Source organism: Myodes glareolus, chromosome 4 (assembly GCF_982192425.1).
Source record: "Myodes glareolus chromosome 4, mMyoGla1.1, whole genome shotgun sequence".
Lineage (NCBI taxonomy): Eukaryota > Metazoa > Chordata > Mammalia > Rodentia > Cricetidae > Myodes > Myodes glareolus.
Window position 1 is genome coordinate 2569851 of NC_142029.1, and position 25600 is coordinate 2595450.

Genomic DNA, 25600 nt, shown 5'->3' on the forward strand with positions numbered 1-25600 from the left:
ACCTAACCACAGGAAGGATGCTGGCCCTTTGAGTGATGGCCTTGTGCCCCCACCCCAGGCCTCAGCTGTACCAGAGCAGAGCCTGACCTCTGACCCAGAAATCCAGGACACCCTGGGCTTGTCTTGGTTGCAGAATTGGGTGGTCAGGAGGTGGGGTGCAGCCAGCCAAGACTCCTGTTGAGTGCAGGTGTCCAGCTGGAGCGAGGTCTGAGAACGGGACTGACCAGGGGCACTCTACTTCTGGAGGGGCAAGACAACCTCAAGCTCCACTGGTGAATAGGGCTGGAGAACTCACCAGCATGGGACTGCCCCCGGAAGCTGGGTGACTCGAGTTCAGACTTCACTTCTGAGAGCAAGGAGACAGCCCCAAACTGCTTGGGGTTCCCTTTGCGCACCAGGTAACATGGAAACACAGGTGAGGTAGTACCTGGGGTGGTGCAGGCTGGAGGGCCGCAGTGGCCTTCCTGTACAGTGGGGCCTCCTCCATCTGCCTGAGCTCTGGCTGCCGAGCCCAGCACTAATGTGCCACAGTGTGGGAGCCTAATGCAAACCATCAGGTTCCTTTTCCCACACCAACTCCCGGGTCTTAGAGAGAGCGCCTCCCTGCTAGTTTCTAGAAAGCTGCCAGACCCCCTAGTCCTGTACAACCCTGGAACGAGTGAGGAGCTGCAGCAGCCACATCAAGGGCTGGTCACTACAGCTGCGGCTCCTCTACAGCGAGTGCTCCCTGGACACAGCCTGTAGGAGGCAGCCTCTCCAGGCCAGGGCAGAAAGGCTACACCACTTCTTTACACTTGCACCCCTGGGATCATCAACTGGGGACAGGGGTTCTCCCAATCTTGTCACTGTCACGTGGGGAAGCAGAGATCCAGGGCTGAGGCTCAGTGGACACAGGCATAGGCCTGGCCCTTTCCACTTCTTGGTGTCCTCAGAGCTCAGTCCAGGCTGTGGAGTTGGGTCTCACTGCGTGCCTGAGGTGTGGTGCTGAGGAAAATAGCAGTGGCACCAAGCTGTTCTGAGACAGGGAGGAAGCAGCCATGGCCAGGGCGGCCCAGGCCTCAGAGGAATGCAGTCTGCTGTGGTCTGCAGGGGATTCCAGGGTGCTGAGCTCTCTCTCCCTCATACCTCCAGTTCCTGAGGGACTGCAGTAACCAATAATTTCCACCTCAGTCAAGACAACCTGATCTGCCCCAACTTTTTAAGATTAAAATTTATGGGTGTAGTGCTTCCATGTATGCTTATGTGAGGGTGTCAGACAGACAGCTGAGCTGCTATGTGGGTGCTGGGAACTGAACCTGGATCCTCTGGAAGCAGTCCATGCTCTTCACCACTGAGCCCCATCCACCCTCCACACCCCCACAGGACAGTGGGGACAGCCAATGCCTGGCTAATTCAGAAGGTGAGACCAGAGCCTCCGGCAATGCCCCAGTACTGTCCAGTCCACCAGATGAGAATAAAGTTCCAAGTATCCTCCCCATCTCTTTGGAGGGTGTGGAACTGGGTTTCATGTAGCTTAGGTTGGCCTTCAATTCATGGATCCTCCTGTCTCCATCTTCCAAACCTAGCTAATTTTAAATTTTACTTAATGTATTTTTTGGGACAGTCTTATATTCAGTCCTTGAGCTCACACGGATCTGCCTGCTCTAATGCTGGGGTGAAAGGTGTGGACTACCATCCCTGGCATGTTCTTTACATCTTAAAGGAAAGCATCCAGGTGTGACAATTCTGTTTTCCAACTTGGAAAGACTATATAGAAAACTCAGCTTATCTGCAAACAAGAAGTCAGGTTGCCTCCCTCAGGAGGTGAGGTTGTATGTGGTCTCCCTCAGGAGGTGAGTGATGACAGGCACTGCAGTCAGGTGACTTGCTCCTAAGTAGAGGAACATTGAGCTGCACCCCACCTGAGAAACCTGTTTCTGCCAGGCTTTCCCTGGCTCCACTCCTGTACCACAAACCTGCCATGGAGAAGTCTCTTTACCTGCTGTATCAGAAACTGATTATGGAGTCCAAGCAAGCAAAGACCAGTCGGCACAGACTCAAAGTTAGCATGTATTTTCATTTCTACAAGATCTTTTTTGAGTTGTAGGGAAATTAAATCGATGTATATACAAATTAGACACTGCTAGTATGTACAAAAGTCTTTTCTACATTTGACAATATCAACTATGCCATTTGCAGTAAACAGGATGTTACAAAACTGTCCAATAAAGCATTTTCTATTAAGCGCATTACACAACGTAATTCAATTTTATTAAAAAAATAACTTCAAAATACAGAATGATCCTAGTTAGGAAGAAAAGCCATTTTTGTAGTTCACTTGAGTGTAAACAGCCAGGCCCACACTGCTGAAGATGAGAGCTGCCTGGATAGATTAAGCCCTGTCCGTGGCGGCAGTAGGTGGCATGCCCTGCCTCTTTCCATGCCAACCCCCAGAACCTGCCAATGCCCACAACTCCTTTGGCAATTGGACTTCAGATGGAGACTGATCTCTGATCTGGTTTGATCTAGTCATATGGACCCTTTATACAGGAGGAAGGCAGAAGTTTTGAAGAAAGACAAAGGATCCCTGCTGGCTGAAGATGGCAAGGCCAGGGGCAGGGATGTGGGCAGCCTCAAAGGAGCCCACAAGAAAGTTACTCCTTTTCAGAGTCTTCATGAGGGATGTGCCCTTCCAGCCCTCAGCCACAGTCCTGAACCCCTGAGCAGTGAAATCAGCCCCACCATGCCTAGCCATGGCTATACAGTTGATAGTCAACAGTGTACGGGCATTGTTCTAGGCTGAGGGACTTGTTACACAGCTACAGCTACAAAACAATACGACATTGCTCAACAGTGACCCTTCCTTACTAACTCCATTTGGCAGTTTGTTTGGGTTCTGAATGCATTCTCACCAACTAGTACATTCAAACATCCTTTTTTGTAGGAAACTTTTAGAAAAAAAATCCCACTATAAACGGCATGTTTAACTTTCACTAGCCAAGCACTGACTGCTGATGTTATTCTGTTTTATGGTGAACTTATATTTACTGGCATGTTGAACAATGGTCGGCCACCTCATAAGAGTGACAGCATGATTTATTTTTGGAGTGCTGGTCACTGAACCCAGAGCATCATTACATGCCAAGCACATGCTATTACACTGAGCCACATGCTCTGAAAGACCATTTTCATACTTCAGTGCCTCCCTCCATCAGGCCAGGAATCTTCTTCTTCCCAAATACACCAGCAAGGCCTGGGATTGGATGGTATAGACTTCATGGACAACATATACAGGAATTCTTTCTGTGAACAGGATTAAACCGGCACTAAGGTGATTAAGTACACTTGGGGAAAGAATACAACCTAAAGAGTAAAACAAAGAAACAAACTCAAACTAGTTTTTGCAGGTTAAATTATTTTTGGAGGAACCACGCAAAGCCACAGGAACATCTCTCTGTGCAGCAGCTTGTGATCCTTCTGCCCCCAAATCTTGTCCTGGGTTTTCTCTGGTCAGGCAGGGCTTCACAGAGTCAGTGGGGGTCTCAACACAAACAGGGAGAGGCTGGTTGTTGCTAAAGTCTCTGGATGTGCTAATTAAAGACTGTGGAGTTGCTTCTGAAAGTTCACTCTTCAGTTGGCTCTTCTAGCACACAGGTGTAAAACAAGATGGCCAACCTTGCAGGCTCTGTCCAAGAGACCGCCACCACATGTAACTGTTGAGAAGCCCTACACTCACAGTGAGCCCAGCTCAGAAGAAGTAATTTTTGGTGCCAGTGAATTAAAAAAAAAAAGTCATGATTCTATCTTCTGGCATCAGGACATGTAGCATATGAAGTAAGGTACAGGAGGAACCAAAGGCACCAAGCACCGAGGTGGGAGCTGCAACAGCAACACGACCACAGCTGAGCTTCTGGCAGTCTCTGTGGAAAGGCAGACATGGTAGCATGAGCCACCACCCTGCATGACTGGCCATAGTCAATACGATGTGGATGGCCTGATTTGACAGCACACACAAACAAGACTATGACCAGCACGGGGACACAGGAACGTGCAGCTGTGACAGCTCCACAATTCTGTTTGGCAGCATGGATGCTAAAACCTGAAAACACTGACCTGAATTTTATGGACTGTGAGCTACAAAAACACTCCATCCAAAGTAACACTGCAAGTGATACCTACATCAATTCCACCAGTTCTTGATTCAAGAAAATGAAAATTCCATAGTTGTCTACTGTAAAATGGGGCATAAAAATACTTGTAGTTGACATCTGTACTTTTAAATTTTCTGCACACATGTAAATAAGTGACAAGAAACACCACTGTTGGACTTGAGCTGTAATACTGACGCACAACAGACGGCCGTCCGTTTCTCCAGCTTTAAGTTACCAGGTATCTACAGTAAGATACAGTCTCTGTACAAGGACGCCTCAGCTGTATCTGCTGCTCTCGCTGGGGCTCCGGTGACGAGAGTAACTCCTGTCACTTTCACTGTCTGAGCCATAGGATCTACCGCTCCTGGGGAACAGAGCCAAACAACACAAAAACCTTTAACTCCTATTCTTTGGGTTCTAACTATGGCAATACTATGGTTTTAAGTGGCAAATGGAGCAAAAATCAAGGCTAAGGTAATATAAACTACAATAGTGAGGTTTTATTTTTAAATTTACTTGAAATCCGTTCATAAAATTGAGCAAACTACTTTCTATTATACCACGGTGAATGTCAACACTAGGTTAGACTGCAGCAGAAGGGTCAAAGGCAGTCTCACTGAAGAAGTTTGGGTTTGGCTGTGGTCATCACAGTGCGTTAGCGGAGTGGTTTCTGAGAGGTGGTCAGCATGTCATGGCAGGCATCATCCCACCATAAATGAGCAGCTCAAGGACAGTGTAGGACAGTAGGCAGGTAGGTGAGTGCACTGAGAACCCCAGAGGTATGTTCAGGAAAAATGTGCCTCAGAGTTAGCACTGGGATGGAGGTGAGGGGTTCCCAGGGCAATGGGTTGTAGGGGAGACCTTCTAGAAAGCAGGGGTTGGGGGGGGGTACATGATCACTTTAAGACACATGAAAAAGGAAATGATGGAGATGGCACTTGTGCTTCTGGGCAGAAGGTTCTAGAACATTACAGGATGGAGTAGGAATTGGAGCTGGTAAGTGGAGGGGTTCATGCATAGTGAGTGCTAAGGCATTTGGACCTGCATAAGACAGCTGGCATCCCTTCAACATTTCAAGCAAGAAAGAAGCCATATGCACCTGACTGTAGAAGGGTTTCTGGGGTTGCAATGGGTGGGGGAGGGTGACTGCAGCCACCAGCAAGGGACAATACAAAAGTGGTTATAAAGGTTTACATCTTATTAAATAAATGATACGATATAAACCTCAACCCTGCTGCTGAAACAAATAATTATGATTAATGTAATAAAATGACAAACTGGCTGGGCAGTGGTGGTACACACCTCTAATCCCAGGATAGACAGGGCTACACAGAGAAACCCTTTCTTAAAATCAAAAACAAAACAAAAAACCCTGGCTATTCTAGTATATTACCTGACTTTCAGAAGTGACCCATGATTTGGTTTTCTCCTTACTCAAAAAGAAAGAAAGAAAGAAGAAAGAAAGAAAGAGAAAAAAAAGAAAAAGTTTGCTCAAAAGTGTATGAGCACTTGAAAATCCATTTTAATTTCAACTATAAAATAATAACTATTACTGGCAACTCTTAGTCCCAAAGCCCTTATTTAATAGCTGTCTGTAGGCCAATGAAATTCAGGAAGAGAAGTATCGACTGATGTCCACTGCACCAAGTGCACAGTCACAGCAGTGGTCTAGAGCAGGACCTACCTGGAGCGCCTGTTGTAACCTCTCCCTCGATGGTAACTGTCACTCCTCTGGCTGCGGCTGTGGCTGCGACTCCGGCTGTAGTAGCTATCATAAGTGTAGGATCTGCTTAAACAGAATAACACACATTAAATTTTCTCATTCAAATATGGAAAGTCTCCTTTTTAGGGCTGTCAGAGGGTGCTAGCTCACACGGGCACTCTATGGAAGTGTGAGGACAGTTGCATAAGAAGTTCTAGAAACATCTAGCAATTGCCCCCATTTGGACTTACCATGTTAAAGAGAAAAATGTTAATTTCTTTTCTGCATTGAAAAATATCACAAAATTAACACTGAGTTAGTTTGTCTGGGATTCTGGATCTCATTAGGCAATTATATGCAACAAGCACCTGCTATTACAATTTGATACTGTTGCCCAATGGGCCACAGACATCTCCTTTTTAAAGAGATATTTCAGACAATAAACATAGGAGTTTAAGTTATTTAATTTAAAAATTCAACATTAGGCTGAGAAGGTAAGCTTAATGGCAGAAAACATGCCGTGTACTGCACCTAGGCCCTGGGATCAAATCCAAGCACAACCAGCCAGCCCCAACTCCATCCCCCAAGCATGCTGGGGCCTCCCACTGCCACTTACCTGGAGCGACTGTGGGGGTCATAGGAGCTGCTCCTGGACCTGCTCCTGCTGGATGTCCTAGTAGGAACCACAGGAGGGACTGTCACCTTGTGCATCAGGGCACATTAACAACTGAGACATCTTTGCCCATCAAAGTGAAAATACAGTGAAATCTTTTAACTCTTTTGTTTTTACCACAAGTATGTTGGATTTTCCTTTTAAAACCTCTGTATTTCATAAAGTTTTATGTAGTTCTCTGGGGAGACTCTCGGATGGATAGGAAGGGAAAGGGGCCATTTATGTGAGTAGCCACAGCAGGAAATATCTCAAGGCCAGAGAGAGAAGCAGCTGGGCAGTAAAAATGCGCGCCCTGGTCCTAGCACACATTTTTCTTTTGGTTCCCTCACTGTGACCCTGTTTCAACCCCTCAGTCAGTCAAGAGGTGAGTGTGCTTGTGACCCTCAATAAGATCTACATATGGAGGAGGCAGGAGGGACATGGCCTCACTCTGATGAAGGAACAGTCAGAAAGAGTTCCGGAGCTCAGAGAGCTAGATGAGAAACAGATCAGTGTGGTATTTGACAACAGCAGAGCTACAGCTGCCTGCTCTGTCCCACGAGGGGGAACCACACAGAAGGACGAGAACACAGCTTACCTGTGGCTACGGAAACTTCCATAGGAACTGCTCCGGCTGCGGGTCCGGCCTCTGCTGTACCAGCCTCTGCTCCGGCTTCTGGAATAGCTCCTTGATCTACAACGGAAATGAGTGAGAAAGCATGTAACGTGTGCACTCCCAGTTAGGATGAACAGGAGGGCAGGAGGGAAGTCAAACCAGAATGCGGTCTCTTACAAATTCTGCACAGTGGACAGAGTCATGCACTTCAAAGGAAGCAGTTCAGAAGAAGCCACCATGACTTAAACAATGAAATAAAAGCCACAAAAAACTGCAATTGGTATATTTGTATGCTCATGAATGTAACTGCTTATTAGTTTCCTGTTACCATGATCCCTCCTTTCTTAGCTGTCATTCATTCTTTGTACTCTTCAGTCTATCCTGATGATAAATGCCAGAAGAAACTGATGAAAATGTGAACATGATCACAGAACTTGACTTAGATGTATGCCTTGGACAGCTACGGCATGTTATCTTCTACATGTGTAAAAGGGTAGTTAGATCAACAATCCTTAAGTCCTGCAGATTCTGCTCAAAAGATTTTTTGCAAAAGCACGGCAATCTGGGCAAGAAAGCCAGCTACTTTGCACCTTTGAATATGGAGACCTAGTCACTGGTCATGTCAACAAAGCTTTCATTGTTCAAGAGATAAACTACAGAAAACAGTAACAATGGTCTTTTCAACTGAGCCCAAATTTCTTCTCCTGAAATGCCCACTCCCTATCTATGTCCTCTACCTGTGGTTTTGGTCATATGGGATAATGCTTCTTATTCCCTTGTCAGATATTTGGAAACAGTGATCACACTTATGTTCTTCTGAGCTAAATGACATGGAGGGAGGGGGGCTTCTTACCGGTAAGATGACGTGGAACTCCTGGATCGACTTCTTGAGTGACTATAGGAGACAGACCTTGTTCTGTGTCGAGATTTGGTTTCAGATTTACTTCGAGATCTGTGTGGACTCCTGGACTGACTGTTACCATCCCGACTAGGTGTCTGCTCATCACTAGAACTCTCTTGATTCCGTGGCCTCCGGTTTAAGCGTGCTGTCTTTCTTACTTCATCAAAGAGAGACCCGGGCCGAACTTTATTTTTGCTTTTGATTTCTATTCTCAAGCCTTGTGGTTTCACTTCAGGAACAGGCGCCAATGGCTTCACATCCAGAGCACTGGACGTGGCTGCAGTAGGCATCAGATTTCCTACACCTTGCAATGGCTTCCACTTATCTGTGAGGTTCATCTGGCTTTTCTCAGGCCTCTCCTTCTTTCCAGAAATTTCTACAGGACTGGCCAAACTGGCAGAGCTGTCCTGTTTCCCACCTTCACTTGAGGTTTTACTCTCAGACACAATGCTTTCTTGCATCCCTCCTGCTCTGGGCTGTGCCATGTGCTCAACCTGCTCTGGAATAATGCTCCCCTCTGGGCTGTCCAGCTTGCGGTTTGCTAATGGGGACACCCCCTCTCCTTTTGTAGGGGAACTCCTATCAGGGGTACAAATCTCCATGTTGTCATCTGTCTGAAGCACGTCTTCCCCTCCACCTGGGACACGCTCTTCAATGTGCTGGGCGCCAGGAGGAGAGCTGGTGGTATTCTCCTCCACTGTCAGAGGTGCAGGGCAAGAGCTGGGATGGCGATCCCCCTCCGCAAGTGGGTTGTGCTCTGAGGTACCCTTCTTAGGGTTACTGGGACCGCTGCCTTCATCACAGGGTTTCTCTATTTTTGGAATACTGTCTCTCACAGTTTCACACTTCTCAGAGATGTGCTTTTTTCCTTCTGGCTCCTGGGTAACTTGCTTTCCATTCATTTCTTCCTCCTCCTCGTCACCAAACTCCAGTGGAGGCTGCCAGTGAAAGGCTTGCTTCCGCTTTGGAGCCTTGTGTTTTTTGTCTTTTTTGGCTTTCAATTTCTCTCTCACCTTTTTGGTGTGATCCCCTTTAAGACTATCCTTTGGGCATTTTTGTTTCCGAGGCTCCGCTCTAATGTTTCCCAAGTTGGAGCAGGAGCCCTCTGACTCAGAAGCTGAAGACTGTGGTCTCCTAGACTTCCAGGCACCATTACTATCAGGCAGGGAAGTGTTTGCTGAAGGCTTTGCTGGGGGTTTAGCTTTGATGTGACCTTGGCCAACTTCTGACTCAGAGTCCGAAGAGGCTTCGCCCTCCTCCTTATCAGAACATCTCTGGGGATCACTTTTCCTGCTTTTAGTCACATCTTGTTCGGAGTTTGATTCAGAGTCCCATTTGCTCCCAGCACAGTTCTTCCCTTTGGACCTACTGCCATCTCTAGAATGATCAGAAAGACTCTCTTTCAAAGGCCTCTTTTCCCATTCTGGCTTGCCCTTTCCTTCTTCTTTGCTTTTCCCCTGCTTATCATTCAATACTTCTGTTTTCCCCTGCTTCTCCTTCTCTCGGGCTGAGTGCACTAACTCAACATGTGACTGTTCACTATCCGAAGAATAATCTACAGATGATCTACTTTCACTATACTTTCTGTGACATGAAGACTTCTCTCTGCCTTTGACATATTTACTGTGAAGTATCTTCTTTGAGCTGCTGTGGTGTCTTTTATTTGAAGTGACACTTTTTTTCCCACGGGATCTAAACGTCCTCCTCGTGGCTCGGCGTCCCCCATCACTGCTGGCAGAAGTGTATGAAGACGATCTGCTGCGGTGGGAGCCATCACTATACTTTGTTTGTGAGTGAGACCTAGATGATGGAGACCTAGATCGTGAAGTAGGTGGACTCCGTGACCTTGACCTTGTATATGACCTAGAGGATGACCGGCTCCTAGAAGACTTACCCCCTGACCTTAATGAGCTCACAGAACTTCTGTCACTGTACTTTGAATAAGCGCTCCCATCGCTTTCTGAATTTTTTTCTCTTTTGTGATAGGATGATGAACTCCCAGTTTCTTTAATATTTGTTAAACTATATGTACTTTGGACAGGCAGCAAGTGAGTTGTTTTAGCCTTCATCTCCTGAATTCGCTCATAGGAGGGCTTCCAGGGCTTCTGCCCAGGCTTCCACCTAGAAGGGGGAGGGCTGTCACTCAATGGTATTACAGGAATGTTTTCTGCTGCCACTGGCTGTACTAGCACATTTCCATTCTGTGGCATTGATGATCTTAAAGGTTCTGTCTTAACTGGCTTATTTTCACTCAAGGAAGCAGACTGTTTTGGTGAGTTTGATGCTGTCCTCCGGGGTTCTGACCTGGAACTAGATCTGGACTGGGATCTGTCATGAGAGCGTGATGAGGACTTTGACAAAGCCCTTGATCTAGAGCTCCCTCTAGAATCTGATGGTGAATGAGACCTGGATCTGTAGGAGTCTCTGCTGGAGTGGGTTGAGGAGCTCCGGTCGTCCTTGTCTGATCTAGACCAGGCCCGCTTTGAGGAGTGGCGAGAGGAGGAGGAGGAGGAGGCATGGGGTCTCCTTTCTCTGTCACAAGAGGACTTCATTCGGTGGGTGGCAGATCTTGAGAGTTCCAAGTCAGGTGGCATTACTAATCTTTTCTTCTTCGTCTGTCTGTGTCTTCTGCAATGCTTCTGCTTTTTAGCTTTTTTTTTATGCTTAAACTTCTTTTCCTTTCTGCGTTTCTTGTGGTGACCATCAGAGTGTCTTGCTGTACTTAGATCTGAATAGTATCCATTATAGGACCATGATCTGGATCTCTGGGACAAGCTTCTTTCATCCCATCGGCTTGAACAGGGATCACTTAGCCTGTAAGCGAGCAGGATAACATGCATGCAGTTATTGCAAATACTTTGTGTCTTACAACACACTTCTTACTAACAACAGAGTGTCCAATCTCAACACTTTAACATGTACCAGAGATGACAACTATCATCAGCCTCACAGAAGATCCTTCCTGTTTTCAAGTAAATCAAAGACCGAGAATGCTTGGAAAACCACACCAACTAACCAGACACAGGACTCCCGATATCATCTGCTCACAACCCTCTCCTTCCAAGAGCAATTTCTGAGAGAGTAAAACCAGGTTCCCAAACAACCTCACTGAGGAGTCTCTGCAGATAGAGCTAGGACTTGGACAATCTATCTCTGTGGTGCTGGCATCATCACTCAGGACTGTATGCATGCTAAACAAGCGCTCTACCACAGAGCTAGGTACCTTGTCCTGACTATAAACTTTTTAAAGAGTCTTAAAAATTTCTTCTTTTGTAAAAAATCCATGTGCACATGTATGTGTGTGTGCACATGTGTAGAGGGCAACCAGATGCCATTCTTAGGAACACTAATTTATTTGAGAGTGTTTCATTGGTCTAGGATTCATTAATACAGCAGACTGTTGCCCAGCAAGCCCCAAGGATCCTCCTGTCTCAGCTTCCAGCACTGGGATTATAAAGTGCTTACCGTTACACTTTGTTTTTACATATATTTGAGTCTTCATGCTTACAAGGCAAGCATTTTACCAACTAAGCTATCTTCCTAATCTCTTTGTTTTTGAAGAGACAGGCTCCTGTTATGTGTCCCAGGCTGGCCTGGCACTCACTATGTGGGCCAGGCTGAACTCAGCCTTCCAAACACTGGTATTATAATGCCATCGGGCCTGGCTAAAAAGTTGGCTTTTTTTTTTTAAACTTTTTAAATGTTTTATGTGCACTAGTGTTTTGTTTTTGCATGTATGTCTGTGTGAAGGTGTCAGACCTCCTGGAACTGGAGTTACAGACAATTCTGAGCTGCCTTGTGGGTGCTGGGAATTGAACCTAGGTCCTCTGGAAGAGCAGCCAGTGCTCTTAACCAGAGTGATCTCTCCAACCTATTTTTCTTTTTTAAAATGTTATTTGTTTTTAAGATATCTCACTATATAGCCCCAGCTGGTCTGGGATGCACCCATGTGGACCAGGCTTAAACACACAAAGATGCATGCATCTGTCTCTGCTCCCAATAATGAGACTAAAGGCAAGCATCACTATACTCAGCTTTCTTTCCCTCCCTCCCTCCCTCTTTCCCTCCTTTCTTCCTCTCTTTCTTGTTTTTTTTTTTTTTTTTTGAGACAAGGTCCTCTCTGTGTAGCCTTGGCTGTCCTGGAACACACTTTGTAGACCAGGCTGGCCTCAAAGTCACAAGAGATCCACCCGCCTTTGCCTGGGATTAAAGGCATGCGCCACCAACACCTGACCAGCTTTTTTTTTTTCTTTCAGAGACTGTATAACTATGTAAGTCACACGAACACAGAAATGTCCTTAGTGGGAACCTACTTTAACACTGAAATGACAGCTACATTCTCTCTACTTCACTGTAGTAATTAATACTTTCTCCTAAACTCCTATTGACTTAAAACAGAAATCAAACACAATTACATGAAAACTGACAAAAGCTTCACGATCTTACGAAGACATGGCTCACAAGTGAGTCCTCAGCACCACCACGTCTATGCAATACCTGCCTCTTCCTTGTTCTTTAAATTCAAAACCATTCTCTTTAAGATGCCTTCAGAGAAGTCAGAAGTTTTCCATGAAGAATTACTTCCCCACTAGCTATTCTAGAGCCAGGCCCCTTTGAAAACAGACAATTACTCCTACTAGGGCACCACTGTTATCTAACAGTCCTTGGAATCAGAGATTAACTTCTGGGCGATTCAGGCTCTATTCACTAATCCATGTGCCTGTGACTAAGGCTTCTGTCAAGTCAGACATCTACTAGTGATGTCTAAGATCTGATCAGCTCTATAGGTCAGAGTCCACTCGGATTTTCAGCACAGAGAAGCAGCACCTGACTGAAGGGCCCTTGGCCTCAGGTAGCAGCAGTGCTGCGCTAGAGCTTTCCCTTGGCTGTCTTGACTGTGGACGTCAGAAGGTGACTCTCCAGCATTTATTGCTCTGCATCCAGGCTGTGTTTACGTTCCAAGTGCTTACTTGTCTCCTTTGCTCCACTTTTCTCCGCTTGGTGGCCTGTAAGCTCTCAGTCTCTGCATCTCCTCCTTCCAGTGAGGAGGAGTCTCACTGCTGTCATCATCTTCAGACTCAGAATGAGATCGTGACCTTGGAGGTGTGTGATAGCGCTTAAAGACAAGAGAGGGCAGTGACTGTTCTAAAATGCCCCATATAGGACACTCAGGCAAAGGTCTAATCTAGGCACTAATTTAAGGATCAACTGGATAGTATGAAGTTACTTCAAATACAAGACACTGAGAGGCAAGAAAGGCAAGGCATTTAGCCAGATTCCTATAGAATAGCTTCCTTTGCAGTCCTAACACATTCTAGCCTCCATTATTCAATATACTCAGACTTCTCAATATTTCATGTAGTACGACACTGAATAATTAAATCCATCTACAGCTGTAAATGTATGCAAAGGCAGTACCTTCCCAAATTATGCAAAATAAAAATGATGTCTTATAACAGAAGGATTTTTTTTTTGAGACAGGTTTTTCTTTGTAGCCCTAGCTGTCCTGAAACTCGATTTGTAGACCAGGTTGGCCTTGATCAAGATGCCAACTGCCTCTGCCTCCCAGTGCAGGGATTAAAGGCATGAGCCACCACTGCCTGACAAGAGAAACAGTCTATGTAAAACTAAACCTTAGATATTTAAAATACATTTTTACAAATTACTACTTAGGTAAGCAATGTGAAAGAAGAAAGTTCTAGCATACGTACAATTGTGCCTCTTCCTCTAATTTTCCGTCCAGACTTTGACACAGATGGTTTTTGATCACTCGGAACAGGTGCGACATCTGGAATGTTCCTGAAAAAGTTGTGATGACAATTAAAAATGAGTAACGCCAGAAAGTTTTCCCAATGTTCCCAGGCAGAGCTACAGTGTTTATAATACAAGGTTTCATATTTCATGACATAAGAATTACATGAAATTCAAATGTCACTATCCATAAAGTTTTATGAGAGCAATCGCATCCATCCACACTTTCCTGAGCTCACTCAGCTATGAGGTGCACCACATATCAGATACAGTCACAACTAGTATTTCAAGTGCTATATTCATGACTCATATATAAACATGAGGTGTGTGAACTGCAGACTCTCAGTGCAGACTATCAGAGCAATAGCTCTAACAACTGTCCTAAAAGAGAACACTAACTTGAGCTCCAGATTGGAGTTACCCTGCCCCAGAAAAATTCCATTAGTAAATATGTATTTGAAAAAACGATTTTTTATTAGTTAACTTTCTTTTTTAAATAAAAGATTGTGGAGGAAGCCAGCCATGCCAGCACATGTCTATAATCCCAGCATGTGGGGGGAGTTCAATGCCAGCCTAGCTACACAGCAACACCCTGTCTCAAAAATAAATAAGCAAAGAAAACAAAACAAAAACCTGTGAAGGGCTAGGGTACAGCTCTGCTTGGCTTCTCAGCTGTCTAAACAAACTCACAGGAGCTTAAGACTTACATCAAGCACTGTGGCGCTTTTGTTCACGTGGAACATTTTCCTCTCCTTCTCCCTCTCCTTCCTCACTTCCCTCTTTTGACTCTAGACCTTGTTATGTTGTTCAGGATGGACATGACTTCTGGGGTCAAATGATCTTCCCCAGCTCTCCACGGGCTGCAACACTCAGGAAAGCAGGCTCTGTACCTAGCCTGCACAGCACAATAGAGCCAAGCCTGTTAATGGAGGTGTTGGTCAGCCATCCCTCAAGTTTTGAGCGTGGGAGAGCTGTCCCCATTTCTCATCTGCCTTGTGGTAGCATGGGCAGGGGAAAGATGCCCCCCTCTGCTGCCCATCAACCCCTGAGGCAAGTGGGAGAGCTGACCCTGAGGTCCTAAGAGCAGGAGAGCCATCCCTGACCCCCACCAGCTAAAACACTCACAAGAGCAGGTCCTGCACCTCACCAGGGCAGCACAATAAAGCAAACCATGTTGGCAAAAGTGTTGGTGAGCTAGCCTCAAAGTTCTACGCATGGGAGAGCTGTCTCCGTTACTCAACTGTCATGTAGTAGTGTGGATGGGGAAGAGATGCTCGCTGTATGTCCCCACCCCACTCCTTACCACCTCCAATAGACAGAGAGGAGACGACCCTCCCCTTTGCCAGCAACAGCACTCAGGAAAGCGGGCCCTGCTCCTTGCCTAGTCAGTACAGCAGAGCCAGCCCTGTTGTTGGAGGTGTGGGTGACCCAGATGCAAAGTTGCAAGGGTCACCCCATTATTCATCTAGTATCTGGTAGCATGGGTGGAAGAGATACCTTCTCCCCTTACCCCCAGTCCATCAACTCCTGGGACAGGTGGAAGAGCTGGCCCTGGGGTCATAAGAGCAGAAAGGCTGTACCTGCCCCTTAACCAGTTGCAGCACTCAAGAGAGTGGCCCCTGCACCTTGCCTGGACAACACAGTAGAACTGGTCCTGATGGTGTAGGTGGGGGAGAAATGACCCTGAGAACTGACCTTACTACTTGCTCAAGGGTGGATTAGCTGGGGGCAATGCTGGAGAGCTCACCCTGGTGAGGGGAGAACTGGCAACTGGCAGGTTGACAACCCTGCAGCTTCCTAGGGCCAGAACCAGGGTTATGACTTGGCCCACGTCAACATCCACCCCATCCATGACCTGCTGGAGCATGTGAAGGGGTCTGACCTGCAGGATCTCCACAACACAGCAACAGCAGGATAGCCAAGAGGAGTCTCTGTGAGGGCCCAGCATTGATGGTGTAATAGAAACCAGAGGCCTCAAATCAGACCAATGACACTTACAAATACAGACACACAGATAAAAAGGTTTACTGCGCGACTCACTGTGTCACATGGCAACTTCCGTGATGAGATTTTCAATTTTTCCCTTTTTTCCCTTTAATTTTGTTTTATTTTGGGGGGAGGGTTGCAGAGGCAGAGGGTAGATGTGAGGGGATGGGGAAATGAATGGGATTGAGATGCATAATGTGAAAGGCACATAGGATAAATGAAAATAAAAAAATTAAAACCTTTTCATGTGTTTAAAAAAAAGTCCTCATTCATGGCTAGGCTACATGCATATGCCACCATATTCATGCCCTTTTAATATTTTAATAATTCTGAATTTAAATGTAATATACAAAGTACATTAAATGGTATTTTCTGAGACTAAATCTAAAGCCACAATGCAAAGGAAATTAACTACAGTATTATTTATGATACTAAATTTTACCTCCAGTCACCTCTGCACTATTAAAAGTGAAACATTTCATGGCTCAGTTGGATCCACAGGGCTCAATCAACCTGATAACCCATTCTGAACAAAAGGCCAATGCAGCAAGATCAGTAATATAACCTTCCCAGACCTCAAATAAGCATTTCCCTCCCTCCAGGCATGGCAGCATATACATAGCTATAGCTCTAATCCTCTAGGGGATAAAGCAAAAGGATCCCAAGTTCAAGGCTAGCATACAACACATAACAAGAGTCATAAGCAGACAAAAACCACCTAACCAAACAAGCAGAACACACACTCATTGAATAACGTGCCCACTTCCTTCATCTAGTCACATACTCCAGTGTAGGTTCCAAAAGGAGGTACAAGCCATTCAGTGCTCTGGGAACTACCTGCAGTATCTTTCTATGTACTCTGAGCCTGAGTGTAAAGTTGCAAAGAAATAATGGACTTATCCATCAGGAGACAAAAATACACAGTGTGCTTGCTAACTACCACTGTCAACTTGACGGTTATCCAGTCACTACAAGACTGGGCATACTAACTATCCCATGTGCTAGGGCCAGGGCAGATTACAAGAGGAAGGAGGAGCAACCAGGTGATCGGCAGCACTCCCTTCCCTCTGCTTCTTGTCCACTGTGCTAAGCGCTGCTCCATGGTCTGCTCTCTGCAGCAGCACTTAATTCCCGGAACCCAAGAGCAAGGTGCTGCTGTCAGCAGGCACAGCAGGGAGAAGAGCAATGTGCCACCCGCCTACTTACGGTTCAGGCTCCACTGTGACAGCAGGCATATCTCTTCTAAGTAGAAATCGGTTCTCAGGAACTGGAGGAATCTCTTCCGGACGGACAACTGGCTTTTCTCTTTTAGCATTTGAATCACTTGATCTTTTCTCATTCACATCACTCCTCTCAGAATAACTAAAATAAATCACGTCACCAATTTAGATGCTAGTATTTCATCAAATAAAGGCACATAAAACAGCAAAATTTACTCTGAGTTATTGATTTTTACAAATATATAAATATAAAAACAACAAATATATTTAAAAAATCCAGAGCAACGAAATTTTTTACAAAAAGAAAAAAAATTAAAAAGAGAAAAAACCCTAGAATACTAAAATTTTGAAATGGAAGTTGTCAATGCTACTTATGTTTCCTTTTTCTGTTTGTTTGCTTTGGATTTTCAAGACAGGGTCTCTCTGTATAACATCCCTGACTGTCCTAGAACTCACTCTGTAGACCAGGCTGAACTCGAACTCACAGAGATCTGCCTGCTTCTGCCTCCTGAGTGTTGGGATTAAAGGTGTGCAATACCACTGCCTAGCAATGTTTCCTTCTTTAAAATTGTATTTATTTGTGTGTGCTATTGTGCACATACCATGATGTTGAAGTGAAACAACTTGTGGGCGATGGCTCACTCTTTTTACCACCTGTGTCCCAGGGATCAAATTCAGGTTGTTAGGCTTGGTGAGAAGACACTGAGCCATTTCAATTACCCATGTTTCGCTTTAGGGAGAATCAGTTTTCTTCAGGGGTGTGGACCCTGATATATACTGCTTATGTTCCAGAGGGTGGCCCTATACCCACTGCACAGAGGTCACATTAAATGGACTCAGTGGGTTATTGAAAATGAGAGAGAGAGAGATTAAAAATAAAAGAAGAGGGAGACATAGTGGGTACTGGGGTTTGAAGAGGGATTAGGAAATAGATGATCAAATTACCTTGTAGACATGTATGAAATTTTCAGAATAAATAAAAGGCTCCCTCCCCTCTCTCGGTACGGGGTGCACAACAACACTGAGCCGGCAGAGTGGTCACTGTGCAGGCCCTGTGCTGGGTCGGACCACTGACTCACACTTACCCTTCAGGGCTCGCTGTGCGTTTCCTCCTGGGCTCCTCTAAACAGCTCATCTCCTTCCGCTTCTTTTTAGTGTGTCTGACTTTGGGCCTCCTCTTGTGTCTCCTCCTTCTGATTCTTTCTTGCTCAACTCCACTTTCTGAGGATGATTCTGAAGAGGAAGAGGAACTGGAAGAAGAATCCGAGTCTTCCGAATGCGTTGGCTTCTTCCTTTTTTTCTCAAAAACTTTTAATAGACATTAACAAAAATATTAGTACTTGAACCCAGTGACACCATCCAGAGTGAAACAGTGATTACTGATCATCACGTAACCACTTCGTGCACAGCAAACTAAAACTAGATGTAAACTTTTCCTCAGTTACAGATAAGATAGTTGTCTGCAAACTTGAAAAATACCAATGCCCTTGCCCACCATGAAGCCTATATTCTAAATCAGTGTGACAGTGATGAGAGCTAGGGCAGATAGGAACAATGCAAAGAGAATAGAGAAGCATGTGGCTTAAGACTACATTTGAACAGAGACCTAAAGGAGGGAGAGTCATATAGATATCTTAAACAATGTTCTAGACAACCCAGGGCAGGCACAAAAAGTCCCTTAGTGTCTGCATAAAGGTCAGTGTGGACTGAAGACAATGGTTAAGGGAAAAATAAAGACAACAGAGAGTCGCAGGCCTATGTGCTGAGGTGCAGGTGACACTGTAGGTGTCAGGACAGGAAGGATGTGCATATGAAATGTGGCTTAAGAGGATCACTCTGGTAGCTGCTAAAGACAAAACAAAGTAAAACACAAAAACCAGAAGAACTCCTGTTGATGAATTTTCACACGAAAACAAGACAGGAGCAAGGTAGACATAGATAGCTATGAAGGTACTTCAATAACACAGGCATGAGACGGCCTGCATGAGCCAGCAGCCAGGCAGAAGCAACAAGGGACTGACGGCATCTGGTGGTGGATAGGATGAAGAATGGCATTGAAGCACCAATGCTACCACTATTCACACTAACATTTAGAAGCTATCTTAGATATTGAGAAGGTATCTTCAAGTTGGCGTACTCTTTCACCTCTATCAAAGAGTCCTCCACCCTCCAAAAGTTCTTACCATCTTTGGTCAACTTTGTGGCAAGCACCCCACAGTCAATAACTCGGACATCTGCATAAGGTCTGCTTGCAGCATCCGTTTTCAGATTTTCAATCTGTTCAATTACTTCAAAACCGGAAATAACCAGTCCAAACACAACATGAACCCTGTCATAATATAAATTCAAGAAATAAGTTAGTCTGATAATTATATTATAAACAGTAATTGGGACAATGCCACAAAAAACATGTTCACAGAACTGAAAACAAAGTCAAAATGTTATGAACCAACTAGAAGGGAAAGACAACTTGAAATCTACATCGTAATAGGAAACAGCAACAGTTCATCTGAAGAGAAGTGGGGCTGTTCTGCAGTGGCTCCTAGCCTTCCTAGGGTTAAGAATCTGACAACAGTCAGGCGGTGATGATGCACACCTTTAATCTCAGCACTCGGAGGCAGAGGCAGGCAGATCTCAGTGAGTTTGAGGCCAGTCTGGTCTACAAAGCAAGTTCTAGGACAGCCAGGACTGTTACACACAGAGAAACCCTGTCTCGAAAAACCAAACCAAAACAAACCAAACCGAACAAAAAAATGCTGGAACAGAAAAAGAAAAAACTCATCCACAGACTAAAAGTATTGGCTGATTCTGAATTAAAAGAAATCAGTCGGGTGGTGGTGGCGCACACCTTTAATCCCAGCACTCAGGAGGCGGAGGCAGGCGGATCTCTGTAGTTCAAGGCCAGCCTGGTCTACAAGAGCTAGTTCCAGGACAGGTTCCAAATTTACGAAGAAACCTTGTCTTGGGGGGAAAAAAAAAAAAAAAGAATCTGATAACAGAGTATATACTTCATACTGAGAAATCACCTCAACAGGGGCAATCAAAACCACATGGATGGGAAGCCCTTCAGTCATACAAGAGATGGGCTCTCAAAACTACTGTTCTCTGTGCCCCCTCAGGAAGAGCTTGATAATGAAAGACTAACTCCTGGTCGACCTGTCTTTCAGGCTTATCACCCAAATAACATCCTACGATTAATAACTTGATGCTTACCCATCCAGGTGTGGAGCAGGCTTTGTAGTTCTGTACAATAAACATCAACACAAAGATGGTATCAAAAATGACGTATTCAGATGAAGAAAGCAGAAGGTTTAAACACAGCATGTAGTAAACAAAGAAGTAAAGATAAAAAGACAGAAAAAATGTTAAACATAATATACATCCAAACACCAATAGTAGCCATTTTGCTGATTTAAAAAAAACCAAGAATGCAATGAATTATAAAAGCAATTCTATTAGACTATATGAGATAGGTTTCATTTGCATTAGGAAAATGTACAGCATACACACTGAACTTAAATTTACTCTCAAACCAAAAACAATAATAGCAACAGAAACAAACATTAAAAAAACCAATTTCCCAGCATAATTAAACAAGGAGGAAGGCCTTGCCCCACTAGAAGGAGTGATGAGACTGGCCACTCCCCCACTGGCTCTTTGGTTTGTTAAGACTGAGACAGTCTGTATATACTTTAAGGTAGGCAGTGGAGGAGCCTGAGGAGTCCTAGCTGCAGAACTGCCTGCCCCTCTTCTTTCATTTAAGCTTTGCCAGTCACACTCTGAAAATGCAAAAAGGAGGGACTTTCAAACGGCTGATACTCTTCACAGCAAAATAAGAATTGAGGGGGATATTATTGACATCTTCAATTTCCATGGTCCAGAAAACACCCCAACAGCTGCTCTGTGAATGTCCCACTGTCACTGTTGGGAAATCTGCGGGGTATACTTGGTTAAGATATTTTGAACCCAAGCTCGTTTTCCCATAACATTTTTCATAGATCTTTATATGTGAATTACAACGCAAAAATTTGAAAGTGGATAGCTTGATCGGCATTAGACCACCAGAACCTCAATTAGTAAAGATGGAAACAGATGACCTATTAGACCATATTAAAGCTATTCTAAGACACATGAACAGAACACAATTTAACCTTACAAAAATGCCAAAAAACATTACTGTATAAGAGACTGTAATGCTTATACTTACTTTAAGAACATCCAGTTCTGTTAGAGGAGTATAGATAGATTTAACTTAAAAAAAATTTAATGTCAACTTAAGTTTCAGAACTTTAAATTAAATTCTGAGTTTTAAAGTCACACGTCTCAAATATTTCTTAGAAAATTGAGTAGAAATTAAAGCCAGTTTAATTTTTAAATAAAAACAGGTAACAAAAAAGGGAAAAGAAGTGAAGAAAATCTAACAACTGGTGAGCCACAAACACTGAAACTATGAAACGATCACCCAGAAGCCAAGGCAGACAATAACCATAAAACAAAAATATTCCTGTGTTGTACAACTTTCCCGAAACTGAAACTAACACACGAGCTAGACGGTAATACGTGCTCAGAAGGTGTAAGGTGCCTCCAGAAAAGGTAAGACGGCTCTGCCGTGCAGATGAACACCTGTGATTGTTTACTGGCCAGATACGCTTCTCCTTTTTTGGGCCTCACTCGCAGGAATCCAGCATTGAGAAGAGACTAAGGATTTTTCTAGCATACACAAAGTCTAATTTGACTGCCACCTGAGCTAACAAATACTATTAAAGCTATGTAAGGCAAACTCGGAACAAATTCCAGCTCGCTGCAGCAACACAGACTCAGACTGAGGATGGGGCAGACGACCTGTCTTATTTTGAAAATGAACCTAGGTCCCTCACATGTGTTAGAAACGTGCTCAACCACTGAGCGACATGGTCAGGCCCTAGTTCTGTGTTCAATTCAAATGAGAACTGGCTGATAAACAAACTCAGCCCTTAATGTACTCACGAATAGAGGAAAGGGCCACCTCCGCCTCTGAGGGCAATTTTCAGTCTGCTCAGAGTCCAAACCCATGTGAAACATTTAACTGACTGTCAATTCAGTCAATATCCTGCAATTCAGGATACAGAAAGACCAGCTTGCACCTTAACTGGGATAGAATACACAGTAAGAACATGAACAGTATTTCACAAAAAAAGGAACTCTCTGGATTTGGGCCTACAAATTTCAGGGCTCTCTGTAGGGCAGGCACATTGGCACTGTATTTACAGCACACATGGTAAACAGTCAACAGCCCGTAGGATAACAGGAGGGCAGGAGAGACCATATGCTCAGCCAAGTCTATTAAAGCAGACAGAGGAACCCTACCCAACTCTTTACTACACCCAATGGTCTCAATGATATCACTCGTGACAACGATACACACACAGTAAATGAAGACTCAGAAGAGCAGAGATGTGTAAGTTTATACACACTTATTAAAGCTTCAGTGCTCACACACTTCTGTTCTCTCCTGTCACTTAGATACAGTCACTCCATGCCCTGAATCCACTTAAAGCAGTTACTGCAAGGGTTCATTTAAATCACAAACCCTAGAAACTGAAAAGTATTGCTATTGTTCCAAATAATAAACTACACTTATGCCATCATCAGAGCAGCTTTGGACCTTACTAGTTCCTAAAATCCTAATGTAAAACACCACCCAGTGAGCACAAGAGCCACTGAAATGAACTGTCCTTCTGAGGTTAACTATAAGCAACAAACACCTTTGTTTTACATACACTGCTGCTACACAAAACAAGCAGAAAGCTTTTTTTCCTTAAAATGTTTCAATACACATAACAATAGGATTAAAGAAACAAAGGCAAAGAAAAAGAGAGAGCCTTAGAGTAATGAGACATTACCTTTGGAGCGCACGGTGTAACACTCTTTCTGTAAATTTTACACAAAAACGGCAAGAAATAAATTGTAATACACTTTTAAGACAAGACTGAATCTATGTTTTAATATCAATATAACGTTGAAATTAAAATTGTATAAATTTTATGCAAAGCAAGAAAGCTTTTTAAAATGGAGGGCTCTAAATTTTCTTTCACAAGATATTTATGAAGAGATGGATTTTGTTTTAGAAAAGCCTTGTGGAGATCTTCTTAGACCCATGGTACTTTAACACAAGGGATGGTAACAGCTAATAAAACATTTATAATCATAGAGACTAGCTACGCCATCTTTCTCATAAAGGTAATGCATCTTGAGTACGAATCCAAATACTAAGAAGTAGAAACTTGCTGGTAGAAAGCAAAGATCACCCACCCCCACCAAATAAATAAATAAATAAATAAATAAATAAATAAATAAATAACCCAAGATCAGATCATTCAAAACAGAACTCGAGGAACTTAACTAATTCAGTTTGTGTTCATGCCTCTGCCTTTCAACTCATTTTTTTGGTTGTATATCACAACAAAACAGAGCTGACATGACAACTGGAAAATGATTTGGGCAGAGACTGGACTGGACTCACTGCTTGCTGCATGTACTCAAGCGATTAAGTCACTGAACAGAATTAATAAAAACAGTCCTAAAGGCACAATTAAAACTTAGGGATCTTCTCTGAGGCTCAAATGTCAGCAGAGGTGACAGCCTTTGGAGCAAGATGTCAAATCCTGGCCACAGTATTTATGTCTAATCTGGTTTTTCCCCTTATAAGAATTTTTAAGACAACACACAGATGAATTTTAACTAATGAAAATTTTAAAAAAACCTATGACTATATAAACCAAAACCCTTCTACTATACTACAAACAAAAACTTGATAGAATTTTAGATATATTAGTTAAAATGTTGCAAAAGTTAATTAGAATCTCTTATATAGGTAATGATACATGCATTAGTATCACAAAACAAAAACAAAAACAAAAGTTTTAAATCATGCAGTTTTCAGAGTGTAAAACAGAAAGGTACTACAGGCCTAAGGGAAGAGGGTACTAAAAACAACTAATCCAATGTCACCTTTGACATTCAACTTGTTCCTTTATAGCCTGCAACTGCAGCTGTCACAAAGGCAGGAGCAACTCACAACGCACTATGTTCCCAAGGCCACTCAGACAGAAGAGCCTTCTAAAGTTCAGCTCCAACACAAAGGAAATACACACAATGACAATTAGACACATTTCTTCCTCACTGCTAGCATCTATGTCACATAAGTACTCTTTGAGTTCAAATATCACAAACTCTTTTCCTCTCAAAAGATTTCTAAAAATAGTATATGAAGTTATTGTTTCCCCTGAAAAGAAACAAAGCCAACGCAGCAACAACAAAAGTGAACTGACTGCTCTTCCAGGACCACAGTTTCATTTCTTAGCACCCACATGGCGGCTCACAACTAGCTATGTAATTCAGCCTTCTGCCTCCAGAGGCATGGTATCCTTATGGTACACAGACATACATGCAGACAAAACACCCATACACATAAAATAAAAATAGGGAGAAGGAAAAAGGAACTTCATGTATATAAAACAAGCAGGCTGAGTATGGAGGTACATGTCTATAATGCACAAGGAGGCAGAGACAGAGGCAGGTGGGTCTGAGTTCCAGACAACCTTGGTTTAGAGGACTGAACTTATAAGATCCTAAGAAAAAGAAAAAAACAAATTATGTTTAAAAGGTCAAGTTGAGCTTTTCTATATTATCTTATTTTCATAAAAATTATCATAACCAAGAATAGTGGCCAGGAACGTATACTCACCAAAGCTCTGAAACCATAAAAGGCCTACTTGGGGCTAGAGAGACAGCTGGGAGTAAGCGCACTGGCTGCTCTTCCACAGAACCCAGGCTCAGTGCCCAGCACCCACATGGTGGCTCACAACTACAATTCCAGTCCCAGAGGATCCAGTGCCCTCTTCTGGCCTCTGAGGGCACTGCATGCACATGGTACACAGACATACAAGCAAAACACTCATGGGCACAAAAGACTGTTTTGTCTTTGTTTTTTAAAGGCCTGCCTGAAAAATATCTTAGCAGCAGCTGAGGGAGTGACTGCTGCAGCTCCTGGTTTAGAGAAGATAAGCCCCAAGCCTTTCTGAGGTGTTTTTCTGACAGTGAAAACTAGGCAGCTACAGAACAATGTCTGTACACAAATCATTCTGTTTATTCACAGGGTCTTTCTGTAAGACAAGCTCTTTCTTCTAAAATGTTTATAGTTTATCTTAAAAACAGGGTTATTTGGGGGCGTGGCAGATGGGTCGGTGAGTGCTTACTGTATAAGTATGAGGGGCGCTAGTTCCGAGAGTCAGTACCCACACAGCAGCTGGTAGGAGCATGTGCCTGTAATGCTGGAACTGGCTTGAGAGGGCAGAGAAAGGAAGGTTACTGGGATTTGCCAGCCAGTCTAGGAGAATCCGGAGAGCTCCAGCTTCAGTGAGAAACTATCTCAAAAAGATAAGGGAAGGAGTTGACAAAGAGAGACACCTGATGTTCTCAAGAACACCCAAGAACATGCACACATACACACACATAAAGTGATGCCAGCTTTTATAAAAAATACAAAGATTTTAAAAACTCAGGGTACAGAAAAACAGAACTAAAACCAAGGTTTCTTTGTTGTGTGCAAGTGTGTGTGGTTTTCTGAGACAAGGTCTTCTGCTGTGTGTCCTAGGATAACT

The 25600-nt window shown here is 43.9% G+C and overlaps 1 protein-coding gene across 8 annotated transcripts in view; it reads right to left on the reverse strand.

Annotated features, from left to right (window-relative positions):
- Window positions 1–2036: 2036 nt before the first annotated feature.
- Window positions 2037–25600, reverse strand: part of Nktr (natural killer cell triggering receptor) — a 36227-nt gene continuing 12663 nt past the window's right edge. For 3 of the 8 annotated variants that reach the window (XM_048423284.3, XM_085689068.2, XM_048423289.3), the window contains 11 exons: window positions 20172–20201; window positions 19142–19287; window positions 18044–18266; window positions 16945–17100; window positions 13713–13800; window positions 12972–13117; window positions 7954–10815; window positions 7083–7178; window positions 6449–6505; window positions 5815–5919; window positions 2037–3899 (listed from right to left, as the gene is read on the reverse strand). In XM_048423284.3, the coding sequence (XP_048279241.3) occupies window positions 3758–3899; window positions 5815–5919; window positions 6449–6505; window positions 7083–7178; window positions 7954–10815; window positions 12972–13117; window positions 13713–13800; window positions 16945–17100; window positions 18044–18266; window positions 19142–19287; window positions 20172–20201 (4051 nt within the window). In that variant the 3' untranslated portion in view covers window positions 2037–3757. Of the gene's footprint in view, window positions 3900–4301; window positions 4495–5814; window positions 5920–6448; window positions 6506–7082; window positions 7179–7953; window positions 10816–12971; window positions 13118–13712; window positions 13801–16944; window positions 17101–18043; window positions 18267–19141; window positions 19288–20171; window positions 20202–25600 lie in introns of those variants that run through there. The other 5 variants (XM_085689069.2, XM_048423285.3, XM_085689070.2 and 2 more) reach the window with 5 other exon arrangements.